Source organism: Taudactylus pleione, unplaced genomic scaffold, assembly GCF_031769625.1.
Source record: "Taudactylus pleione unplaced genomic scaffold, aTauple2 ptg000490l, whole genome shotgun sequence".
Lineage (NCBI taxonomy): Eukaryota > Metazoa > Chordata > Amphibia > Anura > Myobatrachidae > Taudactylus > Taudactylus pleione.
Genome location: NW_028284892.1, coordinates 1,508,730 through 1,532,538, shown reverse-complemented (window position 1 = coordinate 1,532,538; position 23,809 = coordinate 1,508,730). Strand labels below are relative to the sequence as shown.

Genomic DNA, 23,809 nt, shown 5'->3' with positions numbered 1-23,809 from the left:
ATACCTTTCATATAGCCTCACATGTACCCAGTATACCTTCATATAGCCTCACATGTAACCAGTATACCTTTCATGTAGCCTCACATGTAACCAGTATACCTTCATATAGCCTCACATGTAACCAGTATACCTTTCCTATAGCCTCACATGTAACCAGTATACTTTTCATATAGCTTCACATGTAACCAGTATACCTTCATATAGCCTCACATGTAACCAGTATACCTTTCATTTAGCCTCACATGTACCCAGTATACCTTCATATAGCCTCACATGTACCCAGTATACCTTCATATAGCCTCACATGTAACCAGTATACCTTTCATATAGCCTCACATGTACCCAGTATACCTTCATATAGCCTCTCATGTAACCAGTATACCTTTCCTATAGCCTCACATGTAACCAGTATACCTTTCATATAGCCTCACATGTACCCAGTATACCTTCATATAGCCTCACATGTAACCAGTATACCTTTCATATAGCCTCACATGTACCCAGTGTACCTTCATATAGCCTCACATGTAACCAGTATACCTTCATATAGCCTCACATGTAAACAGTATACCTTCACATAGCCTCACATGTAACCAGTATACCTTCACATAGCCTCACATGTAACCAGTATACCTTCATATAGCCTCACATGTAACCAGTATGCCTTTCATATAGCCTCACATGTAACCAGTATGCCTTTCATATAGCCTCACATGTACCCAGTATACCTTCATATAGCCTCACATGTAACCAGTATACCTTTCATATAGCCTCACATGTACCCAGTATACCTTCATATAGCCTCACATGTAACCAGTATACCTTTCATGTAGCCTCACATGTAACCAGTATACCTTCATATAGCCTCACATGTAACCAGTATACCTTTCCTATAGCCTCACATGTAACCTGTATACTTTTCATATAGCTTCACATGTAACCAGTATAACTTCATATAGCCTCACATGTAACCAGTATACCTTTCATTTAGCCTCACATGTACCCAGTGTACCTTCATATAGCCTCACATGTACCCAGTGTACCTTCATATAGCCTCACATGTAACCAGTATACCTTTCATATAGCCTCACATGTACCCAGTATACCTTCATATAGCCTCTCATGTAACCAGTATACCTTTCCTATAGCCTCACATGTAACCAGTATACCTTTCATATAGCCTCACATGTACCCAGTATACCTTCATATAGCCTCACATGTAACCAGTATACCTTTCATATAGCCTCACATGTACCCAGTGTACCTTCACATAGCCTCACATGTAACCAGTATACCTTCACATATCCTCACATGTAACCAGTATACCTTCACATAGCCTCACATGTAACCAGTATACCTTCACATAGCCTCACATGTAACCAGTATACCTTCACATAGCCTCACATGTAACCAGTATACCTTCATATAGCCTCACATGTAACCAGTATGCCTTTCATATAGCCTCACATGTAACCAGTATACCTTTCATATAGCCTCACATGTACCCAGTATACCTTCATATAGCCTCACATGTAACCAGTATACCTTTCATATAGCCTCACATGTACCCAGTATACCTTCATATAGCCTCACATGTAACCAGTATACCTTTCATGTAGCCTCACATGTACCCAGTGTACCTTCATATAGCCTCACATGTAACCAGTATACCTTTCCTATAGCCTCACATGTAACCAGTATACCTTCACATAGCCTCACATGTAACCAGTATACTTTTCATATAGCCTCACATGTAACCAGTATACCTTCACATAGCCTCACATGTAACCAGTATACCTTTCATATAGCCTCACATGTAACCAGTATACCTTCACATAGCCTCACATGTAACCAGTATACCTTCATATATCCTCACATCTTTGATACATAACGGTAGTCTGCATTTAATCCATATCTTTTGAAGGTGCTGTGTCAATTTAAAAGTATTATTATGAATGATTAATTTATTTGGCAGCAACATATTATATTGTGCTTTACAGAGAATGATGAGAGTACTTACTGTATGTTATTATTGCAGAATTGATTACTTAATTAAGAAGTAACAAACCATACATGTTTTATGATTAAATGATATTAAAGTACAATTTTTATACTGGATGAAAAATAAGAGTACCTATATACAATGTTTACTTTAGGTCTACTTGGTAACCGGAGAGCGCAGGGCCAGTGTTTTGGAAACTTGGCTTATGCGCTGAGCCAGCTGGATGACCACGAGTCAGCGGGGGAGAATTACCTGCACTCACTACAAGCTTTTAAAGATTCTGGTAATTTCCCTGCTACATAGTTTTGCCATTGAGGATTTTTTTTGCTTGACCTGATTCAGCAATGAGTAACAAGATCATATTCTATTGGCTAGATATGCCCCAGGTCACACCTACTAGAAAACACCTAAACATACTATGGGCGCTCTACTACAAGGCATATATTTACTAAAGTGCGGGTTTTTAGAAGTGGAGATGTTGCCCATAGCAACCAATCAGATTCTAGCTATTATCTTCTAGAAGGTGCTAGATAAATGTGAAGTAAAACCTGATTGGTTGCTATGGGCAACATCTCCACTTCTAAAAACCTGCACTTTTGTAAATATACCCCCAAGTGTTGCCAACAACAACCATTTATCTATAGCTGCAGCTCCAGCAAATAGGGACAGCTGGTAACACAGGACCTGTTTCAGAGCTGGACGCAGTGTGACGTTTGCTCAGATGAGCTATTATTTGCTACTGCGCATGCGCGAATAGTCATGCACCACTGCGTGTTTGCAGAGATCTCTATTGCGTACGCGATGGTTCCCATTTCAGCTGTCAGTGGAAAGCCATGGGCGTTCCTAGGAGGCAGCTTGAAGTGATCGCAAAGAAAGGCCGTGTCATGGGCGACTCAGTGAACATGGCTGCATTCTCAAACGCAGAGCCTCAGCCACAGAGGCCATGTTGAGAAGGAGACACTGCGCCAGTCATAGGGTGACATAAGTGTCGATGGTGACCGCTATGGTGCTCCGACAGTGGAGTGTTTGATTTCCCCGGTGGAGTTGCACTGTCCACAGACATTGAAAGTGGGCATCTCAGGGCTCGCAATGTCCGCTGCATGCTAGTACCCAAGGGGAAGGCTGACACTAGCATTCACTGTTAACCAAAAACAACTCACAGGTAAACAGGTGGAGCAAAAATTTGAGAAATTATGCCCTATAAAGTGAAAAATTATTTAATAAATATAATTAATAGTAGCAATAATATATATATGAATGCAAATCAAAAATTGAGGTGGCATATGTGATCAACCCTAGGCCAGCGGTTTCCAAACTCGGGCCTCAAGGCACCCTAACAGTCCAGTTTTTAAGGATATCCATGCTTGTGCATAGATGGTATAATAAACTGACTGAGGTACTAATTAAGTCATTTGCGGGGCCGAAACTAGGATTTTTGTCACCCGGGGCAAGACAGTAATTGGTGCCCCCCCTGGTAATTCCCCCTACTCAGTGCCCCTATAGTAATGCCCCCTTCAGCAGTGCACATATAGTAATGCCCCTGAGGTAATGCCCCTGTAGTAGTGCCAATATAGTAATGCCCTTGTAGTAGTGCCCATATAGTAATGCCCCTGTAGTAGTGCCCATATAGTAATGCCCCTGTAGTAGTGCCCATATAATAATGTCCCCATAGTAATGCCCATATGGTAATGCCCCTGTAGTGCCGCTTACACAAAACAAAAACAAAAAAAATACTTACCTTAAACCCCGCTCTTGCGTCCGCCGCCGTCCGGTCCACCCGGCTGCTCCTCGGAACTATGGGAAAGACGTCATGACGTCTCTCCCATAGTGCCCATGGTGAGAGCCGGAAGCTGGAGTTCAGGAGAGAACTCCAGCCTCCGGCTACCGCGGCGATGCAGGGAAGGAGCCGGGCGCCCGCTGGTGATAAAATCTTAGCGGCCATCCGGCTTGGAGCCTCCCTGTGGCGCCGGTCTGAAGGACACTGGCGGCGTGTGCAGCGGTGACAGCCCCCCCCCCTAGTTGCGGCCCTGTCACCTGTACAGATATCCTGAAAACCTGGACTGTTAGTGTGCCTTGAGTAATTTGAGAACCACTGCCCTAGGCTGTACTGTATATACACCAACTGAAGGAGCATAGGTCTATTCCAACGTCTATTCCAGGATAGGCAATCTCTGCACTCCAGCTGCTGTGGAACTACATATTCCAGCATGCCCTGCCACAGTTTTCGCAGGTTCTGAGAGTAAAACTGCAGGAGGGTGTGTTGGGATGTGTAGAGCCACAGCAGCTGGAGTGCCACACATTGCCTAACCCTGGTCTAGTTCAGTGTAGGAACATGGGGTAAATAGAGCAGCAATAAGCAGAGGGTGTGGGAATTAGCCGTGTGGCTAGAATTGTCCAGGTTAGATTGAGGATAGGAGGATTCACTCCTGACTTGTTTTCCAGATGTGTGGTTGATCGTGTCCATGCATATATAGATGTCTACCACTGCTCATCCGCACAGCAGAAATCTGTCAGCCTGGAAAGTCTAAGGGCCTGATTCAGACCCGTTCGCTAGATGCGTGCGCTCGCACTGAGCGTATGCAAATTTTCCAAATTGACGTCATGGGATGCAATCGCTCGCCAAGGCATAAGCGCACTCACTTTGGCTGTGCGAGCGATCGCTCTGTGTATGCAGACACCCCTTAGCCCACTGGCACACGTCATCTCCAGGAAGTGTATTAAAAACATTGGTACATCGAGGACCATCGGATGCGAACGCAGTGCTTGTGGTAGCCTTACCCTGCCGCTAGCACTGCGAGGACGTCAGTGTAAAAAAAAAGCCAAGTGACGTGTACTATGGCACTGCCTGTTAATTATGCACGCCTCTGAAACGGCGTTGAAACACTCAGGCATGCCTGCGTTCGCATCTCCAACCCCCCATTATTACAGGACAGCCCCTGTTACCACCCACAAACGGCCTCTCCTGTCACTCATTACACTGGGCTGTCTTTGCAGGTGTAATAGAGCTGCAAAATATCAAAATATATGAAGCCGTGGCCCTGATCACACGGCACCTTACTGCTTGGGGCAGCCCTGAGGCACCCCTCAAATGCCAACTGCCTTAAGCTGCCCAAAAAATTACTTTGATCGGATTTCCTATGGTAATTTTTGGAGCCAGTCCATATAAGGGGAATATATTGGTGTTGACTGTATGCCCAGCGCTGCAGAGAATCCTTTACTTTTATCTTATATATCATACTTTACTACTCTGGAGACTAAAATTATTGCACCTATAACTCTAGTTTAATTATTGTATTACACCTAGCCCACACTGTGCAAATAACCCAGGATCAGTCCAACTCCTCATGTATATATTGTATAAAAGGATCAGGTGTCAATGGAATTTGCACTGTAGATGACACATTTTTACACATTTATAAATTACATTTCATGTGTATTTCTTCTGAACAAAGCATTTGTCTCATCAATTTGATAGAGTTTTCCAGAGTCTCCCATGAATGTTCTTCTTGTCCAGCAGATGATGTCCATGGTCAGTGGCAGGCGTGTGAAGGACTGGGTGCAGCCAGATTCCGTCTGGGGGATCCTGAGAAGGCCATTTTGTACTACAAGCAGGCTCTGGCCTTGCTCTCCAAAGCCAAGGTTACATTTCCCAGCGAAACGCGTAACCTGCACTTCATTGATAACAATGCATGAAAAGATGTAGCCGTGTATACTGAAGGGAAAGCAATGCCACAATATAGTTTTCCCAAAATCCAATGCAGCCATTTAGTGTAGACTCCTCTTTAGGTAGGCCCTGACTTCATCTATCACTTTGGTGGGGAAATAGCCATTGTGGCACCCAGACAGATACCCGTTCTCCTCCCCGAGACCATGGAAAGGACTGGGTGGAAGAGTCACCTTGACTAGAGATGTGTAGTGGAGGCTACATCCTGTGATAGCAGATTGAACCCTGCCACCTTTCCAACAAGTTAATTTATCAAATGTATGCCCTGCTAGAGCTTCCCCGATCAGCTGGAAGTGCTGTTATTATGACTCAAAGGGGCAAGAAGAGGTCAGCCACAAAGAGGAGACCACTGAATGCTGAAACGCGTAGTGCATAAGTATAGTCTTCCCACAGATGCAAAACTTCTACAAAGTACCAAACTGATGTACATTAGGTTTCCATAGCTGAGCAGCCACACACAACATCAGCTGCAGGCATAAAGCACATCGCCACGCGTCTCTGGAGCAGCGGAGTCGCCTTCTCTGGAGCGACATATCGCATTTCACGGTCTGACGGACAGGTTTTGTGCATGCCAGGAGAATGCTTCCTGCTATAGTACTACCGACTGTAACAGTTCTGTGGAGTAATGATGGTCTGGGGCTCTGTTTCATGGTTTGGCCTGGACCCCAGGGTTCTCTTAACAGCAGTGTGGGCCCTGGGCAAAGCAATGCACTCGGGCCCCTACCCACCCATTCACGGGAAAAATATTTAAATGGTCAATAAAATTAAACCCTCCTGCATGCCCATCAGACCTTCCACACATGCAGAGAGACTCTGACTGGTCTGAAGCTGGTGGATGAAGTGAAACTGGGACTGAGGTGAGTACTCGTCACGGGAGGCGGGGGGTTAGATCGGAATACAGTGGACCGGCAGCCGTCTTAAAAAAAATATCACAAATTTACTAACTGGCCACGGCTGCAGGGGGGCGGTTGGTGGACCCGTACAAGCTTTGTGCCTGTCACGACCGGCTGTATGGAATCCCCTGCTGAGGGGTGCAAGCTGAGGTTCAGGGCTAGAGGAAGTCTGAGACGTGGGGCCTGTACACAAGGTCTCCTCATCCACGAGTATCAGTCATTGACAAGACCTGATCAAAGTTGAAGCGGTCTAACCAGCCGGGAGGTGTTCTCCAGTGACCCCTCCAAAAGGGATATGGGTTTTAGGTGCACACAGCTGGCAGCTCGCGGTCCTCTGGTCAGGTAACTGGTACTCACGGGAATAGAGAGCCTTGCTACCGTGGCCCTAGAGGATACTTCTACAAGGATTCTGTTATACCCTTGATAAGCTTCCACAATATACACCGGTGGATCTAAGAAGCACTGAGGATTGGATACTGTAGTGACAGTGATACTGAGACTGGATGCTTTTGTGACAAAGGTATTATAACTGGATGCAGTAGTGACTGCGGAACTGTGGCTGGATGCTGTAGTGACAGCGGTACTGACTGGGTGCAGTAGTGACTACAGAACCGTGGCTGGTAATTGCTGCAAGCACTGGAGAGATATTCTGAACTGACTGTAGCACAATGCTTTGGTAATTGCTGCTATCACAGGAGAGATACTCAGAAAACACTGCAGCAGAACGAATTGGTGATTGCTGCAACACAGGAGAGATACTCAGAACACACTGCAGCACAAGAGTCAGCACTGGTGATCACAGGAGTAACACAAGGACAGACCTGGAACGAAGTAGCATCAGCAGCAGACAATGGAAAATGACAACATTGCTCAGGCAACTTCCTGTTGCAGGTGACAGTCCTAAATACCCGTAAGCAGCTGCTCATTGGATCACGAGATCAGCTGGGAGACTAGCAAGGCTGTCATTGGACATTGGAGGAAACTGGTCAGGTGAGATGAACCAATATGGCTGCGCCCATGCCTGCAAACACAGAAGTCCGGACGCACGCATGGAGGTCCTACTGGACCCCGGGGAGAATCCTCAGCCATAACCTACCACTACCACTGGCATCTAAATGTCTCGGAGCCTAAAGACACCAGTTCATTGGTGAGTAAAGGCCGATCCCAGGCCGGATCCTGACAGTGCCCTTGGGCAACTGCTCAACAAGCCCAATGGAAGAGATGACCCTGCTGGGCCCCTTAGTTCCAGTGATGGGAAATCTTAATGCTGCAACATACAATGTTATTCTGCAGAATTGTGGGCATCCAACTGTGTGGCAACAATTCAGGGGAAACCCCTTTCAACATGAAAATGCCCTCATACACAAACCGAGACCCATCCAAAAAAAAGATTGCTGCGTTTGGTGTGGAATTACTTGATGGGGTGCAGAGAACCCTGACAGTCACCCATTGAACACCTATGGCTTAAACTGGATAGCAGACAGTAAGCCAGGCCAACATCAATGTCCGACCTTACAGATGCTTTTGTGGCAGAATGGATACAAATCCCAACCAACCATGTTCCAAACGCTAGTGCAGGGGTCTTCAACCTTGGCCCTCCAGCTGCTGTGGAACTACAGATCCCAGCATGCACTGCCATAGTTTTAGCATGCTGTTATATCAAAAAGGTGGCAGTGCATGCTGGGATGTATAGTTCTACAGCAGCTGGAGGGCCAAGGTTGAAGACCCCTGGCCTAGTGGAAAGCCTGTCCAGAAGAGTACAAGCTGTTTTAGCAGCAAAGGGAGGCCAGCTCCACATTAATGCCCATGGTTTTGAAAGGAGATGTTCAGCGAGCACATGCTGGTGTGAAGTTCAGGTGTTCACATACTTTTGACCTTGTAGTGTAGGTCGCAGACAACCTAGATACCCACATTGATGGTCAAATTAGACTCGGCTCAGACCATGGTTTATAGTCCTATTGATTCCATATGATTCAGTTGCAGGAGGACTCCGATGTTGCTCAGGAGCGGATTGTGAACAAACTGACTGACGCCCTTCAGTACAAGCTCTCTGTGGGCAGGCACCCCAGCCATGGAGGAGGGTTACCACCGGCTGCAGCTCTAGTAAGTAATGCACGGCAGTAACCTAAAGCTGTATCGCATCCTGCATTATGTGCGGCTGTCATTACCTTCCATCTTATCTCACACTCCATCCTCTGTCCCTGATTACTACGCACAACCGTGGAAATATTTGCCACAAAATATCCCAATATGGCATTAATATAAAATATTGGCTTCCACTGAATATTTGCATTGTCTGGTGGGAGCTATTGTTACGCTGATAAACAGCATGTATGCTCCTATGTGTAACACAATTTCCTAAATGGTCCAGATTCTAGCAAATGGCAATCTTTACAGGGGTTTTCCAACTCTCAGTTCAGGCCGATGATATGCGAGGTGCCAACGGCACCAGGGTTGCTCTGGGTTTACATTTATCATCGTACAATGATGAGATCAGGAGGTGGAGCTGCTACAGGTCTCAGCCCGTAACCTGTCTATGCATCAGACCGTCCATTGTGGGGCCCCGATAAGAACACTGACTCCAATAGCTCAGAGTAGTCATAAGGGGGAACAAGGGGGTGGTGGGTAACATGTCAAAATGTCTACTATACAGGGTGGAAAATAATAATATGATAATTTAAAATACACCCAAATTAACATAACATGAATAATTGTGTGATCTAGAGAACCTTTGCTGGAAAGATGCCCGGGACAAACCGAATGAGCGTGAATCACGGCTATGCCAATATTACACAGATGTCTCCAGAAGACTTCCGACAGTGAGTAGAAACAACTTACCTCTTCCATACATAAAGCACGGGAGGCTCCGTATTCATCAAGGTTATGGGGCAGATGTACTAAGCCTTGGCGACAGATACAGTGGATGGAGATAAAGGGCCTGATTCAGATCCGCTGGCGAGCGCATAGCGCTCGCAAGTGGTCGATGACCAGGCAGTGCACACGCGCGGTGTGCACACTGCGCACATGCGAGCCCCGTAGCGAGTGAATTTTCACTCGCTGCGGGACTCACTACAAGATGGGGCAGCTGTTGATTGTGATTGACAGCTCGCCCCATTTTGTAGGCGTGCAGGGGGGGTGGCTGGACAAACGGAGACGTTCCTGAAGGAACGCCTGCCGTTTGTGGGCGGCCCTACTAACATCACCAGTGATGTCAGTAGTGAACTTCCTGTTCTATTAGAGCAGGAAGTTCACTGGGGCTTGTGGTGGATGAGACCCTACCACAAGGGTCTCGTCACAAGCCCGATGGTCGTGATAATCGCGACCATCGCAGGCCGCCCGCTAAAGCTGTGGGTGGTCACCCACAGTTTAGCGAGCAGCCTGGGGGCCAGGGAAAAAAAAAAGTCCCGTCCTGATTCAGAGCGAGCGCACGCATATAGCGAGCGCCCTGAATCAGGGCCAAAGAACCAACCTGCTTCCTCTTCTACCTACTTCTCATACCATGCAGCATATATACAGGGTTATATCTCTAATAAACCAGACCCAATTCCACAGAAACTTAGGACCTGGCTAAATTACCAACCTCATTCCCTTCTCCCTTCCCTATTATACAGGGTGCGAACCTATAATCACCCCAAAAACGTCCAACATAATTTGCCCTTTAGGCTCCCCGGCATCCTGCGTTCCCTTATCATCACATAGCAGCTATATCTGCCTTTGCTGCAATGTGGAGTTAATAAGAGAATAAGGGCATGATTCGGAAGTGGGTGATACAGCATGCGCGGCTGTGAATTTTGCGGAGTCGCCGTGGTGGTAATATGCAAACGCTAGTTTCCCCCTTTCCCTTGTGCACTAGCATACGAGGGTCTATGCAAGCTCTGAGATGCCCACTTTCAATGCTCGTGGACAGTGAAACTCCGCCGGCGGTTGTAAACACTCCACCATCGGTGCACCATCACTTGGACCATCGACACATAGCTCAGCCTATGGCCTGCTCAGTGTTTTCTTCTCCAATTCCTCTAAACCTGGCCTTTGTGGATCTGCGTATGGGGATGCAGCCACTTTGATTGATATGCCTGTGACTCACCCATAATACAGTACGCCCCTTTTTTTCGGTGGGGACACTTCAGGCCACCTACCAGTCACCGCCCCCAGGAACACCCATGGTTGTGTACTGCTGGCTCTACTGTTAGCAACTCCGTACGCAACAGAGGTCTCTGCGTATACTCAGAGTACCGCATGCGCCATACGGATTTTTACGACTTTTCGCGCATTCCAGGAGCAAATCATGCCTCAACTGCACCAACATCAGCGATGGGTCCACCTCTGAACCCGGCCCCAAGCAATGCCCCAGGTAATTGTAGTCTTTGTACATCCTAAACGCTTGCCATGTTACTGTCTCATCTGTTCCTTAGGTCATTGAGAAAGTCCAGAGGGATAATACGGCCTCCTCAGCCTAACGGAGAGCTGTATGCCACTATGAAAACCAGGGAGACACCAAGATTCAATGGGCACCCAACCTCGGAAAACAGGGCGTCAGGTGGGACATGTATTCTAATATATTCCATTATATCAGCAAAATATAATTTTTTTCTGTTACTAAAACCCAATAAGATACTGGTAAAATATGGAAATATTTACTGGTAAAATGTCTTAATATATTGTCTAAGTCATATTGTATTCTGTAAGCCATGGAGATCGCAATGGCTAATTTATGGATGCCCATGAAATGGAGTTAAGCGGTCCCGACACGTCTGCGTTTACCTAGCCTCCCCCCGTTATCTCCCCCAAATGGTGACTACAGTACCTATCACTCACTTTTCAAGTAAATCCTTGGTGCCAGCGTTATCGTTGCACACTCGTAATGGCTAAAAATCGTTTAATCTGCGTAAATGTCATCATTGCTTAAATCCCTAAATCAAGCCCAGTGTCCCAGTCACCAGGGGCAGATTGAGAATTTACAGCGTCACTGTATAATATGCTGAAACTGGCCTCGTGGTCAGTGTGACCAAATTGTCAGCAGGCGGAGATACAACGACAGCCAGCAATCAGCTCTAACATATCAGTAGCCATTTTAATGTAGGGTAAACAAGAGTTACAAGCTACAACACAGAAATCTGAAAATTATCTATACATAGTATAAAATAAAGTCCCTGGTAGGCGTCTGTCTGTGTGTTTCGGGCTAATCTCAAAAACCACTGGATGGATTTTGATGCAGTTGTCACTATTCTATAGAGCATTTGTGGAGGAAGGTTTAGGTGTATGTAACATTAATGTATGATAAAAGGGAGCCGGGCAGTGATGATATTAGTGATGTAGATGTCACTATTCTATAGAGCATGTGTGGAGGAAGGTTTAGGTGTATGTAACATTAATGTATGACAAAAGGGAGCCGGGCAGTGAGGATTTTAGTGAAACGAATCCAAAAAGACGTATGTCCGAGTGCTTTCCTGGCTTACGCTGCCTAAACCGTTACAGATAAATCACAAAGATGGACTTTATATTATACCATGTAAAGATTGATATGTATTATCTGCTTTCTCCAGAAAATTGATGTACGCCCTGTTTACTGATACTAAATATTAGTTTTCCCTTTTTTTAGCGTTCCTATTTCATTAATGTTAAAAACGATTCTTTCATTTCAAACGAGTCCAATTCCCGGTAAGATTCTGCTTTGTCAGGGCAATAAATACAGCACAGGGACAGACACTTAGGGGTCGATTCAGAACCGGACGCTATGCTGCGCTCTCTCGCAGCCAAAAGGGGCCGGGTATGCAAATTCCACAATCGCACTGTCTGGTGTAAGGACCGACGGCAGAGTGAGCGCACGCCGGTATAAAGATGCCCACTTTCCTTTCTTGGCACATGTCATCTACAGGAAGTGTGTGATTAATCAGTAACATCGAGAGCCATCAGAGCTGCACGCAGCACTTGAGGTAGACCCTTCCCCACTGCAAGCACTGCGATCACTGTAGGCTGAAATACTCCCAAGTGACGTGTACAATGACGCTTCTCTGCTAATTATGCACACCCATAAAACGCCATTTAGACGCCCAGACACGTTTGCGTTCGCAGCACCACTCCCCCGTTCACAAGCACCTTCCCTTGTTACCACCCACAAATGGCGCAATCTGTCACTCAAAGTAGCGTCCAGTCTTTGTGCTACGAGCGCACGATTCTCGAGCGCAGTGAGTGACTCATGCATGCGCATATTGACGCATACGCATACGCAGATGGGCGACTATCGGCCATATCGTGCATTCGCGGCTTAGCGTACGGGTCTGAATCAGGCCCATAATGTGGCTGTAGTTGACCTAAAGCTGGGTACACACTGGAGCGATGTCGGGCCGATTTGCCGTTTCGTAATGACAAATCGCTCAGTGTGTGCGGCCAATGTGCTGCTGACGTCCTTCCATTTCTGACAGAAATTCCGTCCCCACAGCACTTTATGGGGGCTGCTGCGCTGACAGATTTACCAAGCCAGAGCTTGGCCCTGATAGCTAGCGCCATCCCCAGCCTATGGGCTACTATTTAGCAAATTCTTCCGGAGTGTTCCTGCGTTAGCAGAATGTCAATGTACTGATCACACAGAGAGAAGCGCTGTAGACGGCATGCTGCTTTATGTTACAGACATAGCTGGAGAGGAGGAGGACAGCGACACGCTGACAGTGGTAACCAGTGAGTACTCAGAGGACTGCCAGCAATCACACACAGCCGCTGCCTGCACTAGGAATTATCCTAATGCCAACAGGTAATATGACCAGATGCATTCACTCACCTCCCTACGCTCCATTATAGCTGAATGCACTCACTCACCTCTCTACGCCGCGTTAGGGCTGAATGCACTCACTCACCTCTCTATACCCCATTAGGGCTGAATGCACTCACTCACCCCTCTGCGCCCCATTAGGGCTGACTGCACTCACTCACCTCTCTGCGCCCCATTATGGCTGAATGCAGTCACTCACCTCTCAGTGCCTCATTATGGCTGAATACACTCACTCACATCTCTGCACTCCATTAGGGCTGAATGCACTCACTCACCTCTCTACACCCCATTAGGGCTGAATGCACTCACTCACCCCTCTGCGCCCCATTAGGGCTGACTGCACTCACTCACCTCTCTGCGCCCCATTATGGCTGAATGCACTCACTCACCTCTCAGTGCCTCATTATGGCTGAACACACTCACTCACCTCTCTGCACTCCATTATGGCTAAATGCACTTACTCACCTCTCTGTGCCTCATTATGGCTGAATGCACTCACTCACCTCTCTGCTCCCCATTATGGCTGAATGCACTCATTCACCTCTCTGTGCCTCATTATGGCTGAATGCACTCACTCATCTCTCTGTGCCTCATTATGGCTGAATGCACTCACTCACCTCTCTGCTCCCCATTATGGCTGAATGCACTCACTCACCTCTCTACACCGCATTAGGGCTGAATGCACTCACTCACCTCTCTACACCGCATTAGGGCTGAATGCACTCACTCACCTCTGTGTGCCTCATTATGGCTGAATGCACTCACTCACCTCTCTTCTCCCTATTATGGCTGAATACATGGGGGTGAATATTAATAAGTAACATTACTGTGAAGCTTTCTCCCAATATTAAGGGTAGATATTTCTTGTGAACCTCCTGTAACTGCCCCTGACTTGTGGTCCTCATTTTCAGCAATCTGAATAACACCTACCTCCAACCGGACCCATTCTACCAGAACTCTGTGTTACAGAACACCCAGAAAAGTAAGTGTTAGCTCTGTGTACCCTACTGAATGCCTTGAGTGTTCCAGTGTATTGGCATAAACATCAGTGGGAGGGGTGTGACCTGTGACTCCTCACCCTGATTACAGAACAATCCCATTTAGTGTGACGTTCAAGCTTTTTGGTGTCAGCGATACTAGACTGATCTGTAGCTATTCTGCTGCCTTCTCTGTGGCTTAAAGTACAGAATAATTAAACATATTTCTAAAAAAATATATAAATTATTACATATCAACCCTCTGCCACATTATTACCCCATTTCTCTGTGTCAATGTTATATCATGTGAAAGTCCCATTCTGGTTACATTTAGCACTGACACATTTAGACAACATCACATCGGTACATAGAAGCGGCATGACTTGGTGGTTATACATCGCTAGGCTGTGAACTGCATTCGGTATGAAACACCGGCTGACGCATAGCCGGCAGTTTGATTCCCGGCAGTGTCAGCCCGACAGATGGAGAGATCCCGGCAGCGGCAGCCCGACAGCGCTGGAAATCCTGATCGTTCCTAGGTAAGTATAAACTAACCTAACCTAACCCCTCTAACCCTCCTTAGGAGTGTCTAACCCTAACCTCCCCCCCTGTGCCTAACCCTAATCCCCCATCTAAGTGCCTAAACCTAACCCCCCCCTTCCCCGCTGCCTAAACCTAAGTCCCCCCCGGGTGCCTAACCGGTTGTCGGGCTTACGTCAGCCGGCTTCCCGATTGAATCTCTGTGAACCATAGAGGAGTTTGCTTCCTCCTTTTACGGAGACCCGATTTAACCAAGGATCCCCACAGCGTGCAGGAAGCTTGTCGGAGGGCAGGGTCCCAATCAAACTGGGACAGGGGTCGGTAATTGCTTCTGTTTCCCATCAATACATTTTGAAGAGATTTGTCATAATAAGGAGTTTAGGGGTACAGAAAAGAATAAGGAAAGGGAGGAGGAGACAGCAGGGGGCAATACAATACAGCGGGGCTTCAGTTATGCACAAAGTATCAACAAGTATCAGTCAGAGCATGGAGCACAGAGCCTAAGGAGGTGATCCGGTGAGGGAGACGGTTGCGGTATCTCAACGGGCATTAACACAGGGGAGGGATGAGGGGGATCCATGAGATTGGGAGCCGGCGAACTCATCATCTTCAGTCATGTACTCAGGCCAGTGGAACCACATGACCATGGGGGGGGGATGCAAATGTAAAATAAGGAGAGATAGTCGTGTCCATTACAAAGACATATTGAATTTTGGAAAGGACCATTTGGGTCACAGGGTGAGGGGGGAATTCTTCCAGAATTGGGCAATGATAGGTTTAGTAGCAATGAGGATATGTCCAAAGACGTACTCTCAGCCCTGAGGATACAGGTGTAAAAGAGGCACAGAGGGGGACAAGACTAGGGGAGGTAGAGAAAACTTTACAGATCAGGGGCACTGCCCTCTCTACAGAGTGGTTGGACACAGGGGGACAATCCCAAAACAAAATACATGGAGTAGATCCCGTCCTAGGAACAGTTGTGCCAACAGGGCTTAAATTTTTGGAGCCACATTTTATGAAGTCAGGTCGGGGTAAGACACAGTCTATGCCATAACCTAATTTGCAGTTCAAGGTGGTGTGAGCATGGTGATAGCACATTAGCACTCCTATAAATGGAGATATAGACGCTTCAAAGTCTAGTTGCCATTGCGTTTGAAGTTTGTAGGAAGAGGTGACATCATTAGTGGTAGACTGAAGGAGTTGGTAACAAAAGGTTATAGTCCCCCTGTTACCTCCCCTGGTAAGTTTAGCGTGAATCCTGGATGGGAGAAGTTGCCTGAATCTCCCAGTTGTAAATGTTGCCAAGAGCCAGCGGTGTATATGGCAGTATTTATAGCGATCAACGGAAAGTGTGACCAGGGGAGGTTGGGGGTGGGGCTAAAGTTTGCAGACAGTAAGTCAGCCAGTGTAGAGATACCACTATAGAGCCAGAAGCAGAGGTTAAGGACTGCGATCAGTTTGACTAAAGTTGTAATAGATAGAACAAGCAGGGAGCATAAACTATTTGTTCAAATGAAGCACCATATCCCATGCTTATTATGTGTGTATATTGGCACATTGGCTTAGAGTGAGAGCGGGAGCGTAAATGCTTAGGGGTCAATATCAAATCTTCTAAAGGATAATCCGGCACAGTTTCCAGGTCCAACTCAGTTTCCAAGTACAGTTTCCAGGTCAGACCTGGGGTCTGATAGAAGAGATTAGTACCAATCACAGAGTTGGGCAGCACTGGAAGCTGCCTGTTAGTGAGCCACGCTAGGTACATTTAGACCACCATGGGCTGTAGGCCATCTCGTGGTATTATAGGCCATACGACGGTGGTTACATTTCCATATCTAAATGAGAAGGGTCTTGTGGCACTAAATATTTATTTGGGTAAAACATGGGATAGTACAAAACTAATACATGAATTTAGTTAGTATCATCATCTCAAAAAGCTGCCAGATAAGTGCTTCTTTGTAAAGTGCTGTAAAACAACATTTATAATGGTTATATGTACATTGTAACCTGATAGTAATATCACAGACATGTTTTCCATGTTTGTCAGGCAATCATGACTATGAAACCCTTAAGCTGAAGACAATGGCGGCAGAAAGGTACGGTCCTATCATTATATGTAATGAGAATAATACTGGGGCTATTGTGCTGTTGGGGTACTCTCGTTGGTGACTCATATTATTTCTGAGAGTATTATGTAAAATGTAATAAACGTAAGGCCAACTGTCCTTTTTTGGGCCCCAGAGCCTCCGAAATATTCCTTAAGCTGCGTACACACGTATCGATTTTGCAAATTAAAGATTTTAGTAATCTTTTTCAAGGGAAAATCGTTCACGAAAATCGTTCACGAAAATTGTTCATTTACAAAATGTAATGAACGATTTTTTTTTGAACTACAAACGATTTTTGTAACTTTCCCTTAATGAAAATCGTTAAGTTGTTCAGTCAGAATGGACGATGAACTACAAACTGCAAACGGGGACACGCATGAACGATAATCGTTCATCGTTATAACTCAGAAACTGAACGATTTTTTTTTTTAACGATTGATCGATAACGATATCGTTATAGTTAAATCGTTCAAAAAATCGTGGTGTGTGTACGCACCTTTAGAGGTAAAATCAAAGTTATCACCACTCATAGGTCCAAGAAAAATGAGTTTACTCTGCTATACAATATGAAGGTATAACTTGCCAGAAAAAAAACAAATAAGGGCTTCTTAGTCCCTATAGCAGCAGGGATTCCAATTAATTTCCTAATAAGGAAACATGGAGGCAGGCAAACAGGAAACACTCTTTGTTACTGTCTGGGGAAAGATGAAGAGAGTATAGACCCTGTTATGACTGTGGTAGGCTCTGCCAGTAACAATATGAAGCAGCCTTAGGCGCTATCTGAGGGTACCCGGTACCTGTATCAGGTCATACCAGGGCCGCAAACAGGGGTGGGGGGCTGGTGGTGTACGTGCACCCTTGTGCGCCGCTGCCCCCGGCGTCAGTGACCTCCAGCCTGGCACCGCAGGGAGAATCTAAGGCGGGCGTTCAGGAGTTCTCTCCTGAACTCCAGAATCCGGCTCTCTCCACAGGCACTATGGGAGAGACGTCTCTCCCATAGTTCCGAGGAGCAGCCGGGCGGACCCAACAGCGGCAGTCACAGGAGCGGGGTTTAAGGTAAGTATTTTTTTTTTTTTGTGTGTATAAGCGGCATTATGGGGGCATTACCAGGAGGACTACAGAAGCATTACCAGGGAGCACTACAGGGGCATTATCAGTGGGCACTACGGGGACATTACCAGGGTGCACTACGGGGGCAATACCAGGGGGCACTACAGGGGCATTAACAGGTGGCACTACAGGGGCATTATTAGGGGGCTCTACATGAGCATTATCAGGTGCACTACAGGGGCATTACCAGGGGGCTCTACAGGGCATTACCAGGGGGACTACAGGAGCATTACCAGGGGGCTCTACAGGGCATTACCAGGGGGACTACAGGGGAATTACCAGGGGGCTCTCCAGAGGCATTAGCAGGGGGCTGTACATGAGCACTACAGGGGCATAACTAGGGGTATTACTACATGGGCACTACAGGTGCATTACTAGAGGGCATTACTATGGGGGCATTACCATATGGGCACTGCAGGGGCATTACTATGGGAACATTACCATATGGCCACTAGTACAGGGGCATTACCTCAGTGGGCATTACTATAGGTGCACTACTGAAGGGGCATTACTATGGGGGCACTGCTGCGGGGGAATTATCAGGGGGAGGGGGGCGCGAAATTACTGTCTTGCCCCGGGTTACAAAAACACTAGTTTCGGCCCAGGTCATACTCTAGGACAGAGACAGCTGGACATGTGCAAAGGCAGGGCCGCAACTAGGGGGGGGCTGAGGGGTCATGTGCACCGGGCGCCATCCTCCAGCAGCACCGGCCACACACTTCTCTGTGCCGGAGGTCTGCAGATAGAGACCTCCGGCAGTGGTGCGCGCTGGGCACTGAAAATCGGCGGAAGATCCCGCCCTCCCTCCTCCTCTTGGAAGTTAGGGTAAGAGCTCAGGGGGGGGGGAGGAGGGGGGCGGAGAGGGAGTGAGAGGGGCGGCAGTGCTGCACAGGGCGCACTGCCGTCTAGCTACGGCACCTTTTCTTATATCAGAAATAGATATTTATTGGACAACATAGCCAGGGGCCTTCAACCCTACACTGTAATGTGGTTATCTCATTGTATTGTGCTCTGTGCTCGTTTCCCTTTTCCTTGTGTAAATGTTAATGACTGTTATATTGCTGTGTTACATTGGCTGTGCTTCTTGCAGTGCTAAATAAAACGTCTGGTTCCCGCCATGGTGTGACCTCAGTGGGGCTGGTCCTAGAATAGCGATTCCCCAAAGGATTGGGTACAAGTGTAATAGAGGGTGTTCACTGAGCCTCCCCTAAGTCCTCTGTGTGCATCAAGCACTCTCCAGGAAGCAGGGCCGGCTCCAGGGTTCTGAGCACCCTGTGCCGGCTCTTGAGAGAGCGCCCTAACCTTGCGCACGGCGAAGCAGAGCGTGACCGAATTTGGGGGCGTGGCCTAATTACCATAGGCCACGCCCCCTGTGTGACATTATTTGGAGGCATGTCCGCATGGCATGCCTCCAAATAACGTCAGGTTGGGGGTAAAGCCCAGCACTCCATCACTGGCTGGGCTTCCCCCAGCCCTCTCCCGTCAGTGAATGGATGCCATTGACACTCCGGGGGTCCGGCACCTCCGCACAGCTGCGGCGGTGGGGGACCCCAGCCTCCCGATTTGACCACCCGCAGGCTACTTCGGCTGGGGAGGGGTGCCGCCCTCTACGGGTGGCGCCCCTGTGCGACCACACTGGTCGAACACCCCTAGAGCCGGCCCTGCCAGGAAGCCTACCAGAGCTGGGTACAGACCATTTAAGAATATTTAAACACTGTATAAATTTTAGTGGACAGTACGGACATTTACTACAGTGCCGAGTGGTTATTTTAAACGCTGGTTTTATGGTTATTGATTTTGTAATTATTATTGGGACTGAAAATCCCCTTTTCCAGCTGCATTAGTGACAACGCGTTGGCTCCATTTTTTTGTTCTTTAGCCTTTATTTCATACTTGCCGATTTTTTCTGCCCCCTCCCTCCTGCCCACTCTAGGCAGCCAGCTCGGCCTAGAGTGGGCATGGCGGCTGTATAGTTGGGCTGAGTGGTAGATCTTGAATGGACCTGAGTGGACAGGATCGCGTCATAATGGCCCTCCCGCCTCACTATAAAGTGCGCATATCTATAATGGGTGCAGGGTCAAGTGGGGTCAGCGCCACACAACCTGCATCCCAGAACAAAACCCGATCAGGCTGATGCTGGTGCCATTATTCCAACAATTTCTTCAAATATACGGTGCTGGCGCCATATTTCTGAAGAAATCAACGGAATTATGGCACTGTGTCTGTAGATAGCAAGGACTGTGGTGCTGGCGCAGATTACTGATCTTCTGCCCATATATTCGGAGGGCGGGGCCCACACAGAAACCCGCACAAGGGCCCCCTCATTTGTTAAAACACACCTGCTGAACAATGTCACTCTTGTCATTCACAAGTTCTATATTTTACACTAAGGGACGTTTACAAAATGCAAAAATACAATCCCACAGCGAACGGCCTTCTATGTGATGTCACAGGTGTAAATTAACCTGGTTAAGTGGATACGTGCATGCACCAAATTGCCACCTTCTAATGGGGTGAACATAAATGAGGTAAGCTGACCTATATTTTAGTTAAAATGAATGAAGGGGGAGGACCTGAGGTTTAGTAAGTTGAACTTGAAGTGCAAACCCAAAGAGATAGGAGCAGATTTATTTTCTGGAACTAGTTCATGTGTGCCAGAAAGTGGGCGGGCATCTTGAAATGCGCTAGGCATGTGAACGTGGGTCCTTTAACGATCTTTTCTGTATGGTACATAAGACCCTGGAGTGAAAGGTAAACAGTGTTTCAGCTATGTAATAACAAATGCAATATATATTTCCAGGAGTGTGTGCGAACCCTCAGATTGTCTTCACATACCCAAAATGGAGCATCATGATAAGCCAAGAAAATCCAGACTCCATTCCAGAATGTGCCACATCATGTGATTCCCTTAATAAAACCTACCGTGACCACATGGCTGGAAATAAACAACATGGACCCAAACAGCGTTAAAAAATATGAGCTTTGATGCCAAAAGCACCAATATCCAAGAAAGACTGGAAATGGCCGCCACATTCATGTAGGTCATCAGACAGGAAGGCCTCCAGATCAGACCCCTATAAGTCCCGGGAACCGGAGAGAAATTATTATTTTTTTCCGTTCCGTTTTTATTTTTTTAAATAATAAACAACCAAAAAAAACCACGCCACAATATTGTATCACATAACACTGCAGCTGCAATGAAGATGTCAGGCAGCCAATTTATCTTGTGATGAACCAGTCTCTTCAGACAAGATGGCAGAGATACTGTATATCAGGGAGATCAGGGAATATATGTGACATACTGTATGGGGCCTTTTATCAGGAAACTCGTCTCTTATTACACTCACTGTAAGGAGAAATCATTATAGAACAGCCTTTGCAAATAATATATTTGTATATATAGATAGTAAGGTATACTGTCATTGCAGTTAGGAAATGTAGGTACCAAAACCATAACAGTACAATACAGAAGTCAAACCTCAAAAAATAAATAAAAGACAAGTAAGTGGTTACAGGTAACATACAGCAGAGCTGTCCTGAGTAAGGGTCCCATTTACAAACGCAGGGAAATGCCAGCGGGAATTTTCGTTTAGTATCACTGTGATATAAACGAAAATTCCACTGGTATTTAGTAATACTTACCCCTCCGACGAGGGCCTCTGCTGGGCTGCTGGCAGCTTAACGCTGCCAGCGACGGGGCTCCAGGGTCATGCGCATGCGCGACGGTCCGTCTGCGCATGTGCATGACAGGGAGACCCGGCAGTGCCTGGAAGGCTTCGTTGAAGCCGGAAAGGCACCGCCGGGTCTCCATTGCCGGCAATGGGGCCCGCATCGCTCTCGCCATCTTTTAGATGGCGAGAGCGATGCTGTACAAACAATAAATGAGGCCCTAAGTATTTATGAGGATACTAAACAAGGGGAACAAATCTTTTTGGGCGCAGGTGGGGTTGCTGGTAAGTTATACAAACTGCTACTGAAATCGGGATAGTCACTCCCCAAATTAAGAGAAGCGCATAGAAAAATGGATGGAAATCGCGCTGAGTAACTCAAATTAAGTTCCAATACAGGAATAAATTAAATGATATAAAATTCATATAGGTCGGATCATGTAATCATTCAATTTTAAATATCACAAGTATAAATTGACACTGAATATACATAAATATAAAACTGATTCCTAAGGACAATAATATAAAAATTGTAATGGAAATAATACCAGCAGCAATAATGGAACGTTGATGCTATTTAACCCTGTCGGACCATCAAATGTCACAGTAACTGAACTTGCATTAGCAATTTGCATGAAAGTCTATTTCCACACCAATGGTGCAGTGTTTTGTTGTTACTTTGCACCAATATCTCCCCAGATGGACAAATAGCGATGTTAGCGGACTTTGCCGCAATGTGTCCTTGATTCCACGTGTGCTTGAATCAATGGAGGAGGTATTGAGTATTAATGTCCGGGCCAGTATATTACTCATTAGGTAGGAATGGAGTCCATGGTTTTTAGCAGCACAAGCTCACAGATGTCATCCGGTTCTTACGCAAGGTGTCACGGTGCTGTTGGGTCTTGGGAGCCCTCCAAGGAAATAGTATATAGTTATGGTTGATTGAGGGGTATTATTTCAATCCAGGGCACAGTGCAATGTTCCTGATATATTAGAAAGATGAAGAAAATTACCAGATAGAATCAGGGGCGTCTTAAGAGAGGAGGGGGGCCGTGTGCATTCCCCGTGCAGGGCCCCCTCCTCTCTCCCCGGCGGCCGGCAGCCGAATGTTGCGGCTGGTCGGCCATCGCAGAAGCAGTAGACTCTGGGCACTAGAGTGTGCCCAGAGTCTACTGCGCATGCACAGAACGCAGGAAACATGGCCACGGTGGCCATTTTCTGGTGTTCTGTGCAGCGGGACCACAGACAGGTGAGTTTTAAATAATATGGGTGCAGGCCAGGTGTGCGGTGCAGGTGCAGGCCAGGTGCCTTCCTGGACCCGGGTGCCCCTGTGCCCCACGCACCCTGCTCCCATTATAGATACGCCCCTGGATAGAATTCATGACAGAAACACAAATATTTAGACAAGCTTTAATGACCTCATCCTTACACAAAGTGGCAGCCATTTTGTGGGATGAACCGATACTCAGTCATCAGTGCACTAAGATCTAATGACATAATGCACTCAATAATACCATTATTTGCTATTAACCTGAGACTGCATTCTCATGAATATTGGTCCAGCCCATAAAATGGCCGCCTCTGTTGTTTATAGGTGATAGGGTTAACTTTAATTGGCCTCACATGTCAGTTACTGATGATTTGGTGAATTTATGCCATGAATGGGCAAAGGAAATAAAGTTGGTATATAATGTGATTGTGGGGCCGAATGATAGTCATCTGTGTGTACATTATTAGTGTGTATTATACTTGTATCATTTGTAGATTGTGTTATATATCCCAGCCGGCTGCTTCTATCCTGGGGAGTAAGGTCTTTATTTTCTAGTGTAAATACTCAGGTTATAAGGTGTTTCCATGTGATACAGTATATACAGTATGGATGTGGTTGTAGTGAAATATTCATCCAAATGCACTTTTGTAATGTATAATAAAATATATATTTTGCAGTAAGGGTTGTGTGTCCTAATTTATACCTGGCGTCTCTGACTTAACCCTAAACAGCTATTACAGACTGTCCTTCTAAA

General features: G+C 46.6%; 1 protein-coding gene across 1 annotated transcript in view; it reads left to right on the top strand.

The window, feature by feature from the left end:
- Window positions 1-22,806, top strand: part of TTC24 (tetratricopeptide repeat domain 24) — a 34,389-nt gene extending 11,583 nt beyond the window's left edge. Inside the window, exons 5-13 of the mRNA XM_088449615.1 lie at window positions 2,157-2,285; window positions 5,520-5,641; window positions 8,597-8,722; window positions 9,344-9,438; window positions 11,032-11,156; window positions 13,247-13,367; window positions 14,297-14,367; window positions 16,947-16,995; window positions 20,918-22,806. Coding sequence (XP_088305741.1) covers window positions 2,157-2,285; window positions 5,520-5,641; window positions 8,597-8,722; window positions 9,344-9,438; window positions 11,032-11,156; window positions 13,247-13,367; window positions 14,297-14,367; window positions 16,947-16,995; window positions 20,918-21,020 — 941 coding nt within the window. The 3' untranslated portion in view covers window positions 21,021-22,806. The remainder of the gene's footprint in view (window positions 1-2,156; window positions 2,286-5,519; window positions 5,642-8,596; window positions 8,723-9,343; window positions 9,439-11,031; window positions 11,157-13,246; window positions 13,368-14,296; window positions 14,368-16,946; window positions 16,996-20,917) is intronic.
- The last annotated feature ends 1,003 nt before the right edge of the window (window positions 22,807-23,809 follow it).